The sequence below is a fragment of the Eumetopias jubatus genome, unplaced genomic scaffold (genome assembly GCF_037043125.1).
Source record: "Eumetopias jubatus isolate StellerSeaLion01/CBP00866 unplaced genomic scaffold, mEumJub1_p1.0 scaffold_13, whole genome shotgun sequence".
In the NCBI taxonomy this organism is placed as follows: domain Eukaryota; kingdom Metazoa; phylum Chordata; class Mammalia; order Carnivora; family Otariidae; genus Eumetopias; species Eumetopias jubatus.
Window position 1 is genome coordinate 13,233,850 of NW_028274819.1, and position 20,395 is coordinate 13,254,244.

General features: G+C 52.5%; 1 protein-coding gene across 1 annotated transcript; it reads left to right on the plus strand.

Annotated features, from left to right (window-relative positions):
• Positions 1–262: 262 nt before the first annotated feature.
• On the plus strand, positions 263–20,395 carry SLC43A3 (solute carrier family 43 member 3). Its single transcript, XM_088017595.1, has 12 exons — positions 263–576; positions 809–938; positions 7,577–7,623; positions 8,798–8,874; positions 9,092–9,184; positions 11,329–11,468; positions 12,766–12,863; positions 13,814–13,987; positions 14,200–14,319; positions 17,800–17,986; positions 18,625–18,748; positions 19,820–20,395. The coding sequence occupies exons 1-12, from the start codon at positions 393–395 to the stop codon at positions 19,919–19,921; spliced, it is 1,476 nt and encodes a 491-aa protein (XP_087873721.1). The 5' UTR covers positions 263–392; the 3' UTR covers positions 19,922–20,395.

The following is a 20,395-nucleotide window of genomic DNA, read 5'->3' on the forward strand; positions in this document are numbered from 1 at the left end:
CCCAGTCGCCCGCTGTTTCTATTTTTGTGGACAGTCTTTAGAACTGGGCTCAGTTTCTGCGTCCCCAGGTGCTGCCATTGTGGGGTATCGAGGCTTTTTGCAGCTGTTTCTAACAGTTGGCCCTTTCTGCACCCCTCCCAGCACGCTTTGTCCACCTCTACCTTTCCCACAAGCCCCCTGTACCAAGCAGCCTCTGCTTTCTTTCACAGGATCCAGAGAACTGCCCACCGCTCTTTCTTGCCCAGGCCCGAAAAAAGCCAGAACCAGAGCCTACTTGAACAGAAGGGCTTGCCAGAGGAATTTTCCAAGTGCCCAAAGGCCAGCCCTTGAAGCGCCTGTGGTCAGCCCGGGAGGCCCCCACTGAGATTTGGGGATCGGCTCCACCTCAGGCCATGCCAGGCCAGGGTCTGCCCCTTCGAGTGGCTACCCTGCTGACGGGGCTGCTGGAATGCCTTGGCTTTGCAGGAGTCCTCTTTGGCTGGGCATCACTGGTGTTTGTCTTCAAGACAGAGCATTACTTTGAGGAGCTATGCGAGCCGGACGCGGGGCCGATGGGCAATGTCACGGGGCAGGCTGGTAAGGGACTCCTCTAGGGAAGCAGAGTGTGGTTCCCATGTAGTAGGAAGGGGTGGGAGGGATTCCAACCCCCCACCCTCCACCCCCAGTGCCAGCCTTTCTGGGGTGAGAGGTGAGGAGTGTCAGCCTCCCCACCAACTCCCCAACCTTGGTCTAGGAGGTGGGGAGGGAAGTACCAGCCCCTGAGGCTGTCACATTTCAACTCCCTGAGATCTCCCTTTCTCTCCTCCAGACTGCAAAGCCCAGGATGAGAGGTTCTCACTCATCTTCACCCTGGGGTCCTTCATGAACAACTTCATGACATTCCCCGCTGGCTTCATCTTTGATAGGTTCAAGACCACCGTGGCTCGTCTCATAGCCATGTAAGTCCCAAAGGCCCGGCCTGGGCAGAGATAGGCAAGACGGATTCCTCTAGCAGTAGCCGTGCTTGGAGGAGACCCAGCTGGGCAACAGGGTAGCCCTGCCCGGCCCTGTCCCAGCAACTGTCAGAAACAGCACAGGATGTAGACTCTGTCTAAATCCACAAATTGAGCTGGAGCCCAGGCCGATTTCCTTTGAGGGCTGGGTTCTCGCCTGGGTTAAAATAGGGGAACTGAAAATTGTCACTCAGGGATCCTACCAGGCCTCACATCCAGGTCCCTCAGGCTTAATTGTCATCTCATCCCCCACCCCCCGTCATTCCCCAGAGACTTAGTAAGGTCTCCTGGGTATCCCCGACGGTGGGATTTCCTGACCCCCTCACTGGAGTGGAGACAGTGGGGGTTTCACGGAGGGGAAGGGACCTCCTCTTGCTCAGACAGAGTGCCACGGTAGCCAGCCAGCTTCAGCGATGAGCAGTGGCCTGCCAAGGCCTTGATAGGACCAAGAGCAGGAGGCTCCTGGCAGATGTTTGGAAAATGAGTTATCAGACAGAGGGACTGGAGGGCTGGCTGATAAAGCAAGTTCCTGCTCTCTAAGCCGTTGGGTGTATAATGACTTTATCTCAGTCTGTCCTTGGCTTGGCTCCCTGTCTCCTGTTCTTCCCACCCCTTCCTTTGTCCCCTGCCTCCTCTCCAGCCTTAGTATGTTAGGAAAAACTCGGTCTTCCCTGTGTTTCTCTTTTACTTTCACATACAACACCTCACTTCTGATACATCTGGTCACCAAATGTGTGGGTTTCTCCCCCACACTAAGCAATTCTTTGATTGTCCTACAATTTAACTCAGTTCTGACACCATCTCATTGGGGAGAGTGTCACATCCTGTATGTTGAGGGCTGGGTCCCACAAGACTGCCCCCCACTTCAGATGCCAATTGCAAGTTGGTGGGTCCCCCCCAAGGTTACCCACACTTCTGTCTGGCTTGGCTGCCAGTCACGGTTCCTATGACCTCCTCCCTCTTGGACTGGATTAGTTGCTAGAACAGCTCGCAGAACTCAGGGAAACACTTGTGTTTACCAGTTTATTAAAGGATACAGATGAAAGCGTACAGGTTCGGAAGCTCTCTGAGCCCCATCCTAGTGGGATTTTATGGAGGCTTCTTCACATAGGCTTGGTCAGTTACTAACCATTTCCAGCCCCTCTCCCCTCTCTAGAGAAGTGGGTCAGGGGAGAGGGGCTGCCAAAAAAATCCCAAACTTCTAATCCTAACCAATCCTTGGCCTTTCTGGTGACCAATCCCCATCTGGGAGCTATCCGGGAACCTACCAGTCACCCCACTGGAACAAAAAATGCTCATTTTGCTCTTATCATGGAGTTTACAAGGGTCTTAGGAGCCCCGTGTCAGGGACTCAGGACAAAGACAAAATATGTATTTCTTTGTGTAAACCACAATATTACAGTGCAGCCCCTGGTCTTCAGACATGGATCCCTTGTGGCAGAAACAATCATAAAGGTCGAAAGGCACTGGCACATTAACAGAAACACAGTCATTAGTAACTATCCAGTCCATCATCATACCATCTGAAAACGTCTCCCAGGGCCGCTTATGCTCACGGGCTTCCATTTGATCTTGTCAGGGTCCAAAAGCAGGAGGGGTCTCAGCAATATATCCCTTTACCCTTCAGGCAGCCGGTATAACTGAGCAAAGAGACAAGATCCTCTCTTGCACTGAGCCTCTTTTGGAGTGTTTACGTCATACTGGATTTCCCTCCTTGTAGAACCTGCATATTCATCCCCTTACTCTCTGATCTTCCTCCTCTCCATTGATACCGTAACTCTTCCGCCTTTGGAAGGGATGTTGGGTTTGGCCACTGTGCTGGTCTGGAATACTCGTCCAGCAAGTGTCTTCCCTTTCAGGTAGGGCGAGGTTACCCCCGTCGCAGAACTAAGCGGGCTCTCTTTCCCACCAGGCAAGATGGCTGCCTTCCCTGTTTGTCCCAATTTTGGCAGATAGAGGGAAGGTACAGCCTGCCCCACCGGGCACTTAGGCATCATAACATAATGGTTAAGAACACAGTTAATTTCCTTGCTTAGGAATCATCTCTGCTTCCAGCCCTGGTAGTGGTAGCCCTGGTCCTGTGACCGCAGCATGAGGGAAAGTTCCTCTAACCACAACACTCTTGGGGGAGCCATTCCCCACTCAGACACCATATCCATCCCTCATATACGGTCAGGTGAGAGAGAGAGAGAGGCAGCCACTTCACATACAACCTGTTCGAACATACTAGTTCCTCCCATTTTGTGCCCCTCAAATGCCATAGTGATTTCCACAGGTCTGTGCCCCGTATGGCCAAGTTTCCATTGCCTTCCTATAGGACCAAACAGCCAGGCCATTGGCCACTGCCCGTGGGTCCGTAAGAACCCGAACGTAGGGGCCTTTTCCACGGAGGTTTCTTTCCTCTCTACTAGGACAGCAGCATGAGGTTCCTTCAGCCCACTGAGCTGATCTGTTTTTACTTTTTTGGATCAGAGTGATGGCCTTCCAAACAGGATGTGGTTGTCCCTTCACCTGGGAAGACAGCCAAGTAGCTCTGTGTTGGTCAGTCGGGGGCTCTTTATAGGGCACCATCCAAGTGACAGTAGAATCCAGCCACTCCCCACACATTCCAGAGTCAGTCCTTGGTGGCGGGAGCGGGGCCGGGGCAGGGGGGGCGAAGAGGTTCCTTGGTCGTGGTAGCTCATCCTTACAATTCCCCAGGCAACACGATCCTGTCTTACCACTGCTATTTTTAGTATGGAATTCTTCTGGGCATTGCCATCCCCATTAGAGCATTTCTCCGATACCATCCTAGACATTGTGGGTCTTTCATGTTTGAAGATCATTTTATGTACTTCAGTTATCTGTGTGGATTCAATTAGTGTCTGATAGCAAGATGATAAATGCCCCAGAGATGGAAATTCTCTTGTCCAAGGTCCGAGTAGTTGTTTCTGGGAGGTGACCACAGACTTTTGCCATAAGCCCCAGTGTGGGCTTCCCAGAGGGTCACGGCACAGAGAATTCGTGCCTCACCAGCACTCTGCCTTCTCTCCCACACCGCATGGGCTCGAGCAGTCTTACTGGCTCCCAGTGCATATGTCCAGTTGGATTTAGACACCTCCCACCCCAGAGTGCTAGCCGGGGAAGCCAGTCACACGCAGGGTCCAGCCCCATGATCCAGTCACCTAAAGGACTCACAGCCTCTTCTTGGAAGCCTATTCAGACATACGGGTTCTCCTATAAACATTTCCCTTCTTCCAGTAACCCTGACCTTCCTCCCGGCAGCCTCCTTAGGACTTGGTCAGCAGGTGGTTTCCGCAGTTAGGTGGGGGAGGTGTTCCCAGCCAGACTAGTATCTAGTTGTGAAACAACAGGGAAAGGAGACAGCAACTTCTTTATGGAGTGCATGTTTCAACATTCCAGCTTTCATAAACTTACCGACTGGTATGTTATTATGTGCTCTCAGTCTAACTGAAGCCCGTGGCCCGGCTGATGCTTCCCTTACCAAGGAGCCCTGGGGCGCCTGAGTGGCTCAGTTGCTGGGCGTCTGCCTTCCGCTCAGGTCATGATCCCGGGGTCCTGGGATCGAGCCCCACATCGGGCTCCCTGCTCAGTGGGGAGTTTGCTTCTCTCTCCCCCTCTGATGCTTTCTCTCACTCTCTCTCTCATAAATGAATAAAAAAAAAAAAAAAAAAAGGAGCCCTGGAAACTTCTCTACTCCCTTCCCATTTGGGCCACTCCTGTGTAAAAGGCTTCGGGGCCAAGGCGAGGGGTAGAGTCAAGGGAGCCTGGCCCTTCTGTCCCTCTGGAACCCGATGACTCTGCTTAACCGTTGCCCCCAGCACTTGCTGGTTGGGTTTCTCATTGTGATCTCTCTGTCTTCTGGCTTTTAATGTTTTTTTTCAAACTGGGACAAACAGATTGGACTTGTTTGCAGGCACTTTAATGCCAGGGGCCGGCAGGGTTCCCTTTGGCCCGCTCAGCCTTTGGCAGTGCTGTATTAACACCTTTTTTTAACCCCAATAACTGTCTGTTTCATTTATCTTACATCTCTATAACCCTCTGGAGATTTCCCCCCAGCAGGGATGAACCCACGACTCTCCTGTTTCCTCTTTGTTCCACTCCCATCAATATTTGCTTTATTCCCCTTATTCTTTCTTTCTTTATTTTTTTAAAAAGATTTTATTTATTTATTTGACAGAGAGAGACACAGCGAGAGAAGGAACACAAGCAGGGGGAGTGGGAGAGGGAGAAGCAGGCTTCCCGCCGAGCGGGGAGCCCAATGCGGGGCTCGATCCCAGGACCCTGGGACCATGACCTGAGCCGAAGGCAGACGCTTAGTGACTGAGCCACCCAGGCGCTCCTCCCCTTATTCTTTAGTAACCATTTAAAAATGTCTACCCTAAGACCAGTCTCTTGATTCTCCCCTCCACCTGTCCCCATTCTTCTGTTAATTAACCTAATATACTTATTAGCACTTATAAGACCCAGGAGGGGAAACTGAGCCAGCAAACTCAGTAAGCCTTCCCAAACTGGGTTTTCCCTTTTGCAGCGATGGGTTTTATGGGGTGCCCACGGGAAAGGGGTCCCCTTCATCACAGCATTTACCACGACCTGGACACAGGTCACTGTAAAGCCACACCCACATGGCTTGCATACAAAGCCTATGGGCGGCTCCATCTGGGATGTTCCCTTTGTACGGGGCATGGGACCTTACAGTGGCCCCTATCTGTGCCCCCAGGAACAGCCTCCTGTGTGTGTGGATCACGCATGAGCTCTAGGTCCCGCGGCAACCCGGACATGCCCTTCCACTCTGCAGCATTCAAAACCAAAGACACCCCCAAATTAGTCACGCTCCCACTCCATCTCAGGAAAGGTTCTCTGGGAAGCTGAGGATACTCTTCCACAAAATGTAGCAGCTCCTTCGCATGGCACCATCCCGCCCCGTTGAGTTTTGTCCTCTTCCCACATTGACGACCTTCTTGGGAACCAGAGTTCTTAGAGGGACTTTTGGTTGTTCCTGCATCATTTTTCCCTTGGGGGTGATTTCGAGGCTAATGGCCAAAGCTCAGACTTACCCCCATCTGACCCTGGTCTAGCATGCAGGGCTGACCCGGCACTCTCTTTTAATTTCGTGTTAGCTATTACGGATCACAATAACCGAGCGCTTGTATCTTCCAGCTTTCGCTTATTTCTTTGCACTTCCTGTGCATCCCGTGAACCCACTCCTCGGGAGCTGGATCCGTTTCTGAATCCCAAATTGGTAACTTCTCCCTTTAGTGGCTGATTGCAGGGCACCTGCTGTTCCACGCCATGGGTCACCCCGTGGTCACCCAGGAGCCAGGGGCTCTTTAGCCCCTCTCTCTACTCGAAGCACATGTTTCTTTGAGCCTGGGCCGTTCTAGCAAATCCCACTTCAACACCAACTCTATTGGAAAATCCTACATGCCTCCTCCTGCATTTCTCCTTGACTTTCAACAGAACAATTCACTTCTGACACATCCCATCATGACGTGTGTGTGTGGAGTCTCCCCATACCACGCAATTCTGTGATACCAGCTGAGTGTCCTACAATGTAACTCAGTTCTGATACCGTCTCCCCGGAGAGCGCCTCACATCCTACAGGTTAAGGGCTGGGTCCCATGAGACTGCCCCCCACTTCAGATGCCAATCACAGGGGATAGGTCTCCAGTTTACCCACAACTCTGGTCTGATGTGGCTATAAACCAGAGGTTCCCATGACCTCCATTCCCTTGGATTGGATTATTTCTAGAACAGCTCACAGAACTCAAGGAAACATTTACGTATGTTTACCAGTTTATTAAAAGGTATGATAAAGGATGCAGATAAATAGCCAGATGGGGAGATATGTAGGGTGAGGTCTGGGAAGGTCCCAAGCACGGGAACTTGGGTCTGGTGGTGTCTGGAGTGTGTCATCCTCCTGGCATGTGGTTGTATACACCAGCCCAGAAGTTCTCCTCCTGTAAGCTTGACCACTTATTAACCATTTCCAGCCCCTTTCCCCTTTTTGCAGAAGTGGGCGGGCCCGGCTGAAAATTCCAAGTATCTAATTATGGCTTGGTCTTTCTGGCGACCAGCTCCCACCGGGAGCCATCCAGGAACCCACCCAGAGTCACCTGATCAGAACAAAGATGCTCTTAGTACTCTTATCACTGAAGAATTTACAGGTGTTTTAGGAGCCCTGTGTCAGGCACCGGGGACAGGGACCAGATGTATATTTCCTATTATAAATCGGAACATCACACTTAGGCACTGCTTCTATTATCCCATGCTTTGCAAGATCCCCAAACTGCTAAGAGATCCCCATAACCTTGGGACTGTGGTCCTGAAATCACAGTGCCCTAGAACTTCTAAGTCAGTCATTTCCTTTTATAGTAAAGGCTGCTGAGGCCCAGAGAAGGACAGTGCCTTACCCAAGGTCACACAGTGAGGAGGAATTAGAACTCAGAAGTTTTGCTTTGTAGACCGGGCACTAATCCCTTTCTCCAAGGGATTGGGCTGTTGGGACCCCACGTGGGAGGACCTTGGCTCTTATCTACTCTGCCCTTTGGACAACACTTTCCATCTCCCATTGTACGTTTCAGATTTCTCTACACCAGTGCCACACTCACCGTAGCCTTCACCTCTGCAGGTGAGTGCTGTCAGGTGGGTGGGAGGGATGAAGCTCAGGGGCACCTGCTAGGTGGGGCAGGTGCAGAGGGTGATGAGGTCCACAGGCTTTGAGCTCGAGAGGATCTTTGAGGGGGTTATTGTTGGTCTATGAAACCAGTCTAGTCAACCAAGAAATGCAAAAAATAAGGCCAATGGAGGGACTGCTTCAGAGAGAATTTATTCGAAAGATTACGTTCTTCCTCTTGTGTATGTTAACGTGTTCTCTTCTTAAAAACAAAATGATAGTATGAAGGAGGGTTATTTTAAAAAATAACCCTTTATTTTAAAAAAAATCCTATAATTTAAAAAATAATAATTTTTTTAACCTTTATTTATTTTTTTAAAACCTACATTTTAAAAAATATCCTTATTTAGTAGGGCAAAAGTTGACAGCCCTATTGTGGTCAGAAGTTTTTGCTTCACATTTTACTGATTGATGGACAGAGAAAACTCCTAAAGTCTGAGAATTTCAGTCTGGTTCATCCTCCTTGTCTCGCATTGTGTGGAGGAGAGGACGGGCGGCCGAGAGACGCCTTGCCAAGACTTGTAACAGGACACACTCTTTCCTGGTGTCTCGGTCCTGCTGGCTGAGCATGATGCCTGGCACCGAGGAAGTGCTCCGGGTTTAATGGACCAGGGAACCATGATCCACGGCCGTTCGTGTTCAGCTCTCACAGCACCCCATGAGATGGGAAGAGCCAGGACTGTGATTCCCATTTAACGGATGAAGTGACTGAGTCACAGATCAGAATCCAGCTCCAAGTCCTGCAGTGAATTAGAGGCTGCACTTGGGGGCCGAATCCAGGTTTCTCTCCCCAACAGGGTCAAGCATGAATGGAGGGGCTGCTTGGGGTTTAATGAGCGAAGGGAGCAGTGGCTTCACTTAGAGTCTTGTCTCTGCCTGTGGACAGCCAGGCCTGCCACAGACCGAGGACCACCTTTGGGCCCAGGAGACCTCCTCAGGGTCCCTCGGCAGGGACATTTGGGGGAGCCCTGACCACCATCTTAAGGTCCTCAAATGATGCTAGCAGCCTGGCTAGAATTGGGGCCCTGCCACCAGGATTGTTGGGAATTTGGAGCAGGTGGGAGCCAGAGTTTGCGGCTCTGTGTTTGGGTTACACTATGACACCACCCCACCTCTGTCTTTGTTCCAGACTCAGCCCTGCTGCTCTTCCTGGCCATGCCCATGCTCGCTGTGGGAGGAATCCTGTTTCTGATCACCAACCTGCAGGTGTGAGCCCGCCCTGACCCCAGGCACCTGGCCGGAGGTCGGGGAGGGCGGAGGGAGGGAGAAGAGCTGTTCTGCTCTGGCTACCTCCAGTGGGGCAGGCTGGAGCCAGGGCGGTAGCTCCCGGGATGGAGGCGGGTCTGGGTATAATGAGGGCCTGGCCTGTGTCCCGTGGCCGGGAAGAACCAGCTCAGAAATAAGTGACGCCTGTGTTCTTTAGGTTGGGAACCTCTTTGGCAAACACCGCTCAACCATCATCACCCTCTACAACGGGGCATTTGACTCCTCCTCGGCAGTCTTCCTTGTCATCAAGGTAAAAAATACCAATGAGCAACATGTATTGCACTCTTCCATGCGCCAGATGCTTATCCCGTGAACTTTGCATGATTTCTTTCCTTCAGCCCTCCTGCAGCCAGTAAATGTGGCACTTGAACTTGGAGCCCAGACCTGTCTGGTTCTGGAGTGTCCCCTGGTAGTGATTAAGCTCTTTACACCTACCAAGGATTTCTGGGGAGACGCTGTGATGCCCTTGGGCTGGTGTTGGGCAGAGGCTGGGAGCCCCATGGAGGGGGATGTTTGCGCCTGTGAGCTTCTGGTTTGGACTAGAAGGTGAGAGGAGGCCAATGGGAGCAACAGGGGCAGACACAGAGGCCTCTCCAGCTCTCCCAAAGGCTGATGTTGGGGATCTGGGGGCTGGGCTGTTCCAGTGCTGTTAGCGGCCCCCACCTGACCTGACAGTCTTTCCACCTTCTTCATTGCTAATAATTCCACCTGGGCAGTGAGGTGCCCAGCCCAGAGGTTGAATCCTGATTGACCTAAGCCAACGGGGGCAACCCCTCTCCCCCTTGTTAGTGATGGGTAGAGGTGGTCATATTATCCAGTCCTTGTTAATGAGATGAAGGGTGTGTATCCTGGAAGAGTTTAGGGGACATTTCCCCTCCCTGATGGAAGGTGAGAGCAGAGCTGAAAAGCAAGCCTTTCTCCTTGGTCCCCCTGCCCAATTATTCTTTTCAAATGTTGTGGTGGGATGATGTGGTAGCTGGAGTTGTGGCAGCCATGCTGTGATTATGAGGCCACCAGCTGGAGGACATGAAGGATGAGTGAGTGGAAGGAATGAGAGGAATGCGGGTCCTGCCCAACTTGGGACTTCCCTCCAGGCTTTGTGTTAGGCCAGAGGCAGTGGGTACAGCCCATGGGCTATGGGAGAAGAGAAGAGGATCTCTGGGAGTCACTACGAGACATGAGACTAGCTAGCTTAGTCCCATGAGCACCTTGGCTTGGAGGGCCACCCAGAGGCTGAGCCCCAGGGGCACTTACTCAAGACTCTCAACCACTGGTACAGGAGCCAGTTTCCTGGTTCTCCCTCCTTCCCCTGGGTCTGCCTTCCTTTCTCTTTTGTCTCCTTAGAATTGGAAGGAGAGAGAGTGTCCGAGCAGGATCTGAGCTCTTAGTTTAATCTGACCTTGCTGCTTCTGACTCTGACCTTGAGCAGTTCATTGCACCTCTCTGGAACTCACTTTGACCCTCTGTAAAAGGAGGAGGGGGGCTAGATCAATGGTTTCCAAACTGGGTGTTGAGGAACCCTGAGGGGTTCTCTGCGGTGTTAGGTCGGTCACCAAGGAGAATGAGCGGGAAGATGATTGGGCCGCTTCCCGCTGATGTGTTTCATAAGTTGAATTTTTGTGTGAAGTTTTGTTTAAGAAAAAGAACTTTGCTGCTATTAAAAAAAAAAAAAAAAAGGAGCGGGCTAGCAGATCTCTGAGAAGCCACTTTAGGAGAGTCTCCCAGCCTGTGGGGATGGGTGACCATGCCCCAGCTGGTCGAACCGTGGGGTGAGGGTGAGACTATGTGTGCGTCAGGTGTCCTTGATCAGCGTTCAGGATGGGGGGCAAGAGCCTCTGACAGGCTGGGGTCCCAGCCCCTGCTGCTTACACTGACTTTTCTGTTTGGTAAAACACACAGAACATAAAATTTGCCCTCAACCATTCTGAAGTCTACAGTTCAGTGACATTAAGTTCACTCATATTGTGCAACCGTGACCACCATCCATCTCCAGAACTCTTTGCAACCTTGCAAAACTGAAACTCTGTGCCAATTAAACAGTGACTTCCTGTCCCCCACCCCCCAGGTCCTGGCCCCAGCCCCTGGCGAGCACCATTATCTTTTCTGTTTCTGTGACTTGGATGGCTCTGGGCCCCTCATGTGCGTGGCAGCATGCGGTATTGATCCCTTTGTGACTGGCTGATTTCCCTCAGCATGATGGCCTCAAGTTCACACTGTAGCCTGTGTCAGGACTTTTTTTGGGGTGAATGCTATCCTGTCGTATGTGTATGCCACAGTTCGTTGGCCCATTTATCTGCCAGTGGACATTTGGTTTGCTTCTACTGTTTGGATGTTGTGAATAATGTTGCCACGAATACGGGTGTCATGCTGACTCTTTTCCTCTTCCTTCTGCAGCTGCTTTATGAAAAGGGCGTCAGCCTCAGGGCCTCCTTCATCTTTCTCTCAGTCTGCAGTGCCTGGCACGTGGGGCGCACTTTCCTCCTGATGCCCCGAGGCCACATCCCCTATCCACTGCCCCCCAACTACAGCTACGGGTAAGGACTGTGGTCTGGCCACCGTGGGCCCGAGCCCTCCACCTGATCTGCAGCGGGAAGCCAGGGGTGGGACAGATGTGCTAGCAAGGCAGAGGAGACCTGTCCCAGGACAGCAAGACTGGGCCAGGGGTGTATCAGCTGTTGCTGTGTAACAAACTATTCCCAAACTCAGTGGTCTAAGCCATTCAGCATTTTTATTGTTTTTCATGAGTCTGTGGGTAGCTGGCTAGTTCTGCTGATCAGAGATGGGCCTGGATGGTGTTGGCAGGGCTCGCTCAGGCCTCTGGTCATCTGCTAGGCTAGCTGGGGTAGATAGCCTCACGTGGGGTTTGTCTGGCAGTCCTTCGGGGTGACAAAGATGTCTGGGTCACGTGGCTCTCCTCCTCCATCAGGCTAGTTCCAGGGTTCCAAGACACCATGCAGACGTGCACAGAGTTTCTCAGAATTGGCCCCACATCACTTCTGCTGTATTGTCTTGGTGGAAGCAGCTCCTGGGGCCAGCCCAGATACAGGGGCTGGGGACCCCGTCAGGGCTGCCAAGACCCATTGCAGAGGTTGGAGAACAGGGGAGGTGAAGAAATGTGACCGCTTTTGCAGTCAGCACCTCGGGTGGTGGTGGTGGGGGGGGCATTGATTTGTTGCTCACTTACTATTTGCCCGTGCGCCCTCTGATTTGCATTACACAATAATCCTCTCAGATAAATATCCTTATCTCTGTTTTCCAAGTGAGAAAAAAGGGGCTCAGAAAGGCTAAGTCTGAACCATAGTTCTATAGTTAGGAGGAGGCAGCACTGGGATTCGAACCCAGGCCTGTTCTTCCCACGCTTCCAGTGGTTCCCAAACTTTGCTGCATATTAGAATCACTAGAGATCTTTGAAAAAATATGGAAGCCTGGGGGGTGCCTGGGTGGCTCAGTCAGTTGAGCATCTGACTCTTGATTTGGGCTCAGGTCGTGATCTCGGGGTCGTGAGATTGAGCCCCTTGTCGGGCTCCCCACTCAGCGGGGAGTCTGCTTCTCTTTCCCTCTGCCTCTGCCCCTCCCCTTGCTCTTGCTCTCTCTCTCTCTAAAATAAATAAATAAATAAAATTTTTAAAAAAAATTTGGAAGCCTGGATCCCATGCCCAGACATTCTGATTTAACTGGCCTGGGCTGTGGCCTGGGTGGAAGGGCCGTTGAAAGGTGTCTCCAAAGTGTGGTGAACTTCGGGAGCCCCCGCACTGTTCCCTGCAGCCTGAATCTCAGGCTCGGCTCACAGTCCTTGGGTTGGGTTGGGTTGGGGGCTTCTGTGTCCCGTAGCCTGCACTCCAGGACTGACACCACTGAGGGAGAGAAGAACACAGCGGAGTCCGATAAGGTGGAGATGCAGTCCAAGGAGTTCCTTCCAGCAAAGGAAGGTGAGCCCCTCTGGCTAACCCATCTGCCTTTCGGACCCTGACTTCTCCCCGCGGCCGGCCTGGTTCTCTGCTTCTGGAGCTGCCCCGGGGACATAGCATCAGGAAAGGTCCGTCAGAGGACCTGTAGGGGCTTCTCAACCCCTGCCCCTGCCCGCCTCTTACGGAGGGTCCACAGAGGGGCACGGCTTCTGCGTCTTCTCTTTCTGTCCCTCTTTTCTCTCTTCTCGGCTCCTCATACCTCCTCCCCGCTCCCTGCCTCCCCCCCCCCCCCCCTCCCCCGCACCGTCTGTTCTGGGTCTTTGGTTACAAACATCACAAACCACTGCTGGCAAGGTAGAAGCGAGAACAGGATTCTGGGAAGCTCAGAGAACCAAGGGAAACATGAACTTGTCAGGCTCCGGGAAGAGGAGAGCCCGGATGCCTCTGGGGACCCCCAGACTAAAATCACAGCCGGTCAGCGATCGAACCCATCAGCCCTGGGTGAGGAACAGGGCAGCTGATTCACGGTCCCACCCGGACCGTGAGAACTGAGGCAGGGCCCGGCTTCCAGAACAGACTCAGGATTCCGGTACGGAAAGCAGGGGAAGGGGCGTGGGGCCGCTGGGACAGTGGCTGGCCGCCCCTGACACTCCCCTCTCCTCGAACGTCCACGTTCCCTTTTTGTCTTTCTCTTCACCGTCCTGGCTGCGAAAGCGCTGGTCCAGGAAGTGTCATCGGGTCCAAGCTGCGAAAGACAGACCGGGTTCCGGGAGGACAGAGGAGGACGTGGGTGGGTCACTGAGGGTCGTGGGGTGGGATAACAAAGCTGTAGAGGCGGGACAAGCTGGTTGCAGGCAGCTGCGGGTCCGGGTCCGGGAGGGAGAGGAGGTGAGTTCCCTCCTTAGAGGATCCTGCCCACCCCGCTCCCCTGCTTTCTTGTGATTCATGCCCAGATCCTTCCTTCCCTGCAGAGACCTTGGAACCAGGGAAGAAGCAGGAGCACCGCTCTTTCTGGCGTTACGCACTCTCCCAGCGCTTTGCCTTCCACCTGGTGTGGCTGTCCGTGATACAGCTGTGGCATTACCTCTTCATCGGCACCCTCAACCCGCTGCTCGCCAACCTGGCGGGCGGGGACAGGGCGCTAGGTGCGTGGTGGGGGCTGGGGGGCAGCCCACCTGTGCGGCGCAGCTGGGGACTTGGATCCTGGAGGCCCCAGTGCTGAGCTCCGCAGGGAGGAAGGTCTGTGCAGGGGTGTGGGGAGGAGGGACAGGCAGGGCAAGGGCAGGCTGGGAGAGTCCTCTCCTATAAGGCAGTGCTGGAAATGTCTTACCACCCAGCCCCTCTCTGCCCTCCGCAGTCAGCACCTACACAAATGCCTTCGCCATTACTCAGTTCTTCGGGGTGCTGTGTGCCCCCTGGAACGGCCTGCTCATGGACCGGCTCAAGCAGAAGTACCAGAAGGAAGCCAAAAACACAGGTGAGGCCTGGGCTGCAGAGGGTCGCGGAACCAGGAGGGGAGGAATCTTCAGGCATGGCCAGAGCCACCTTCTCTTTTGTTCTTAATCCTTTTCTCCTTGCATCTGTCCATCCATGCATCCATGCATCCATCCATGCATCCATGCATCCATGCATCCATGCATCCATGCATCCATCCATGCATCCATTCATCCATCCATCCATGCATCCATCCATCCATGCATCATCCATGCATCCATGCATCCATCCATGCATCCATCCATCCATCCATCCATCCATGCATCCATGCATCCATCCACTAGTCGATGAGTGTCTGTTATGTGCCAGCCGTAGTTCCAGATTCCACCATGGACCAGACCGATAGGCCCTCATTCTCAGGCCGTCCTCAGTCTAGAGAATGAAGGGCAAGCAATCAGGCATCACCACCCGTGAAGTCAGCTCAGAGGGGGCGATGGGGACACAAAGAAGGGCACTTAGCCTATTCTGGGTGAGGATGGGCTTGATGTCCCGGCAGGCTTCCTGGAGGAAGTGGCTTCTAAGCCGAGGCCTGAAGGATGAGCAAGAAGAGAGGTGATGAAGAGGAGGGCCCTGGGAGAGCAGCCCAGGAATACAGGGGGGTCAAGGTGATGAAGAGCGAGCAAAACCTTGAAGAATCCCCGAAAGGAACTCGAGCTGTCTGGGGTGCCGAGGAGACGGGGCTGAATGGGGGAGGGGCAGGTGGCTGTGCCTAGGAGCATGGACACGACCCTTGGACGTGGCTGGAGGAACAGAGGGGTGCTGAGGTACCCCCCTTCCCCGGTGCTGCCCCTTCTACCCCTGCTGGGGGTATTTTAGGACAAATCGAAGGAGTCAGATCATTTCATCTGTAAATACTTCAGTCCGTGTCTCTCACAAATAAGGCCCTTTTTATTGAAACATCACCATAATATCATTATCATTTAAAAAAACCAGTAATTCCTTAGTACTCTCTAACACACAGTCCTGTTCAGATTTCCCAAAGTGTCTCAAATATGCCTTTTTATAGTTGGTTTGTTCACATTAGGACGCACACAGGGTCCATGCCGTGTATTCCGTCGATGGCCTTACTCTGTCTTTTTCAATCTGTGTGTCCCCTCCCCTCCCCCCACCTTTTGTTTTTCTGGTTGTTTATTTGTTGAAGAAACTGGGTCATTTGTTCTATCAGATTTCCTCCAGATTGGATTTGGCATCTTTTGGTATCACTTAAAAATGTTTCGCTGATTGGGTATTTCCTGTAAACAGGCAGATTGGAGGCTTGAGGAGATGCCGTTGAGAATTTTTTGGCAAGCAGGCTTGGGAGGTGATGCTGCGGGCTTCCTCTGGCTCCTGGTGGCAGGGCCCCCGGTCCCGACTGTCCCTGTTCTTACGATGTTAGGATTGATCGGTGGGTCCAGACATTGTCAGTCTGATCCACCCAGGACAGAGTTTCCCATCAGCTGCACGGGTAATGATTTTAGTAGCTATGGGTGATCACTGCCGGCATCCATTATTTTATTAGGATTGCAAAATGGAGATTTTCTATTTCTGTCTTTCCTTCTGCTTTTAATTGCTAGAGTTCCTCTAGAAAGAAAAGCTTCCCCTCATTGACTGCTTCGTACCCTGAAACAAGTGCTTGGTTTTTCCTCCATGTACCAGTTTCAGATTAACGACTTGGGTGCCCTAGCAACCTCTGGGGGAATGACTTGTCATTTCTCTTTTATTTAATTTAACTAATTGATTTACTTTTTTTAAAAAAAAGGTTTCTTTTTTTTAAAAGATTTTATTTATTTGAGAGAGAGAGAATGAGAGATAGAGAGCACGAGAGGGAAGAGGGTCAGAGGGAGAAGCAGACTCCCCGCCGAGCAGGGAGCCCGATGTGGGACTCGATCCCGGGACTCCAGGATCATGACCTGAGCCGAAGGCAGTCGCCCAACCAACTGAGCCACCCAGGCGCCCTGATTTACTTTTTAATGTCATTTCTCTGTTATTATTATTCTTAAAGATTTATTTATTTATTTTAGAGAGGGGGAGAGCGAGGGAGCATGGGGAGGGGTGGAGAGAAAGGGAGAGGTAGAGAATCTCAAGCAGGCTCTGCGCCGAGCTTGGAGCCCGGCGCAGGGCTCAATCTTGCGACCCTGAGATCATGACCTAAGCCTAAACCAAAAGTTGGACGCTTAACTGACGGAGCCACCCAGGCGCCCCTAATGTCACTTCTGTTTTAAAGCCTCATTTTAAATATATTTGATGGGTTTCAGTCTGTTTAAGTCATGATTCTTCTGTATGCTCCGATCAGTCCATCTCTGGCTATCGGGCACTTTACCAATGCAGAATCAGCATCCTTTAACACGCCGCCATCAGATTTAGAGAGTGTCTTATTCTCTAGCACAGTGAGATGTTCGGCGCTGTTTCAGGGGGTGCATTTCCTATCCCGGACCTGAAACAGCCGTTTCTCCAAGTAGCCCTGGGTCCCGTTAAGTGGGAAATGGTATTTAGAGACTGCAGTCTGGATGCCCGGGCTTCCAATTCTCCTGGGTCGTCTGTGCTTTTAGGCCTTGGGTAGAGGTAAGATGTACTGATATTTTAATTCATAGTTTATTTTGATTTTACTCTTGATTTTATATCTGTGTCTCTTTTCTTCTGAAGATCATAGTTTCTAACAATGCCATGTACGTATAGGGTAGATACATCTGCCGTATGCTGCTATATACACATACACATATATAGCATTTTATTTATTTATTTTTAAAATTTTTATTTATTTATTTGACAGAGAGAGACACAGGGAGAGAGGAACAGAAGCAGGTAGAGGGAGAGGGAGAAGCAGGCTTCCCGCGGAGCAGGGAGCCCGATGTGGGACTCGATCCCAGGACCCTGGGACCATGACCGGAGCCGAAGGCAGACGCTTAATGACTGAGCCGCCCAGGCGGCCCATATATATAGCATTTTAAAAAATGTAGTTTATGCATAACGCCTGGCTTCGCAATATCAATGCTGTTAGTAACAATATGACTGCTGAATGCCGCTGCCCCTCCTTCCCCCGCTTCCTCCGTCCGTCCTTCCTTCCCACGCCCCTCCTTCCTTCCATCCATCGACATGGATGCAGCCTGGCCTGGGCAGCGGCTGGTCGGCAGCTGTTTGTAGTCTCTTGCCATCACCCGAGTGCGCCCAGTGCCCCAAGGCTTACCTGGCTGTGGGGTGGAGGGGCCAGAGCACATGGCCCCTGCTAGGAGGCCACTGTCACAATCCAGGCGTGCGTTGATGGAGACCTACAGCAGGTGGGGGTAGAGAGCGGTGGATGCATTTGAATGGCATTCAGGGGGTGAATGATCAGTGCCCATTGATGGATTGGAGATGAGCCCTGGGAGGGAGCGGTTTCTGCCTGGACGGTGGGTGGATGGTGGCTCCCCCTTCTCCCATCTTTGTGCCCTGTCCCCGCCCTACGCCGTGCTCGCCTCCACACAGCCTCTTCTCCCCTTCGGACCAGGGTCCTCGGCCACGACGGTGGCCCTCCGCTCGGCCGTGCCTTCTCTGGCTCTGACATCTCTGCTGTGCCTGGGCTTCGCCCTCTGTGCCTCGGTGCCCATCCTGCCCCTTCAGTATGTCACTTTCATCCTGCAAGTGATCAGCCGCTCCTTCCTATATGGGGGCAATGCTGCCTTCCTCACCCTCGCGTAAGTGGGCTTGGGCTGCGTTATCCCACGGGGACGTGCCAGCGCAAAGGGAGGTGTGCTGGAGGTAAAGAAGTCAGGAGGTGAGGATGGACCTGGGGGTGGTCCACTGAGGGAGGCAGGCTCTGGGAGCAGGTGTAGAGGGTGAGGTAGAGCTAGAGGCTGGTGGAGAGGATAGAGCATTCACGAACTTGAGCCTTCATATCAGCTCTCCTCTCTGCCTCTCTTATCTACCTAGCGAACTCCTGTTCGCCCTCCAAGGTCCACTTCTGGTTCAACTGTCTCAGGGAAGAGTGAGGAAGAGAGGGTCTTCCTTCTTTGTGCCCTCGGCACTCTGTTCTTGCTTCCTTTGCTAGTGTATGCATCATCCAGCAGAGAGTGGTCTGTTTATGTATCTGTCTTTTCCTTGAGACCTCTCCAAGCACAGCCTGTGTCTGGGTCCCAGCACAGTGCCTTCTCTGTGTTCTGTGGCTTGAGTCAAGGTGAAGGGGGGAAGGTCTGTGTGGGCGTGGGAGGGTGAAGCCAGGCCTAGGATGGGGGACTTGGGAACAAGTGGCTGATGCAGGCCCACCACGGCCAGGTTCCTCCTTGGAGGGAGGGTCTGGGGAGCTCAATGGAACCCAGTTTGTCTCTTTCCCCAGTTTCCCCTCGGAGCATTTTGGGAAGCTCTTTGGGCTGCTGATGGCCTTATCAGCCATTGTATCTCTGCTCCAGTTCCCTATCTTCACCTTCATCAAAGGCCCCCTCCAGAATGACCCGCTCTACGTGAGTACCGGGGCGGGGGGGGGGGGGGGGCGTGGCCCTGTCCTTAGACCAGCAAGGACATCCAGATTGGGACACCTCAGTGGGGCCCCAGCAGGGGGCGCCCCAAATCTGCCTGAGATGGTTCCTGCAGGACTATTTCTGCACCTGGGTATGTCCTTGGTCTTATTTCTCAAACAGGTAGCAGAGTACCCTGCCCTATGGCTGGGGTACCTGAAACCGCAAGACTAACATGGCATGGCTTCCAAGAGGGTCTATATTATTAGAGATTTGGGGAGAAAATATATTTTATGTGTGGGGAAACACATAGACATATTCTGGAGGAGAATGTAAAATTCTCACAAATTCCAAGTAAAAACCTATAACTTTAAAGACATTTCCTGCTTGTGGTGGGTGCAGGCTGAGCCCGGCCCTGGCTCTGGGGCAACAATACGCATGGGTTCCCACGGTTGGTCCGAGGGGCAGGAGCTCTGTGGTCTCACCCTGGCATCCCCATGCCAGAGGGATGCTCGTGGGCCCAGGCCCTGGGAGGTGGGAGGTGGGCATGGCTCTCCACCTTTTTGCAGATTGAAGACATAGGTTCAGGGATTTGGGTTCTGTGACTTACATTTCAGAAGCACAAAACTAAGGAGCAGAAGTCTTTTGACTTTGAATTCAGCCTTCTGACCATTGCACAGCTTTCTTAGCCTCATTTAAAAAAGATCAGCAACGTGTAGAGCAGGAGTTTAAGTCAGTCATTGGGAGAAAAAAACAGGACTGAACTAGAAACCAGGGAGAATTTCTTGCTTGTGATGTCAGACGACTCCAACCGTATTCAGAAGACGCGTGTTCCAGCCACTGTCCCCAACTTCCCGTGTGACCTTGAGCAGGTCATCGAGTGCTCTCGAGACCTCTGTTTCTTCATCTGTGAAATGGGCACACTGTTCCTCCCCTATAACTGAATAACTGAAGGCTTTTCCCGGGCACCGTAGGGTCTGAGGAGAATGTAGAGGCACACCTGGCCCAATTCTGGCCCCTTTGCTTGTGGGGCCGCTCAGAGTTCTGGACCTCACCTGCCCCATCTCTCCCTCCCAGGTGAATGTGATGCTGATCCTTGCCACTGTGTTGACGTTTGCCCACCCCGTCATGGTGTACTGGGAGTGCCGGCGGGAATGGGGCTCTCCTGCTACCGTCTAAGCTCAGAAGCTCTCGCTTTCCAGCCCCGGTGATGCTTTGCTAATCTGTCCCCACATTTGAGGACCCCGCGTCCAGGAGCACTTGGCCTGTGCAGGCTACTGATATTAAGTAGCCATTACGTTTTCTTTCTTTTTTTGTTTTTAATAAAAGTCATTTAGCTGCTAGCAGTTGCTTGGATTTGCAAGAGAAGACTATCCGGCGCCACGCTGCTTGCTGCCCTATAGGCCCTGAGCAAAGGTGCACGGAAGTTCTTGGTTTCGGAGCAGGAAGCACATGACTTTGGTAGACACCTGGTCTCAGGGGAGGTGATGTGATGAGGGAGGAAGTGTGTCCCCTACTTCTTTGGACCTCTCTGGCCGTGAAGCCTGTGTGTGCCGAGCCCTTTGCGCCAGGTAAGCCTCCAGGTGAAGAATGAGCCGGTCATGACCTTGGCCGTCACGCTCGGCGCTTAGAGGTGGCTCCCTCCGCGCTTTA

Bases quoted from the DNA above. Each gene is read 5' to 3' on its own strand.
- SLC43A3 (XM_088017595.1), top strand. From the start codon at position 393: ATGCCAGGCCAGGGTCTGCCCCTTCGAGTGGCTACCCTGCTGACGGGG. The intron at 9,185-11,328 runs GTAAAAAATACC...TTCCTTCTGCAG, and splicing joins CAGTCTTCCTTGTCATCAAG to CTGCTTTATGAAAAGGGCGT. The intron at 12,864-13,813 runs GTGAGCCCCTCT...CCTTCCCTGCAG, and splicing joins GTTCCTTCCAGCAAAGGAAG to AGACCTTGGAACCAGGGAAG.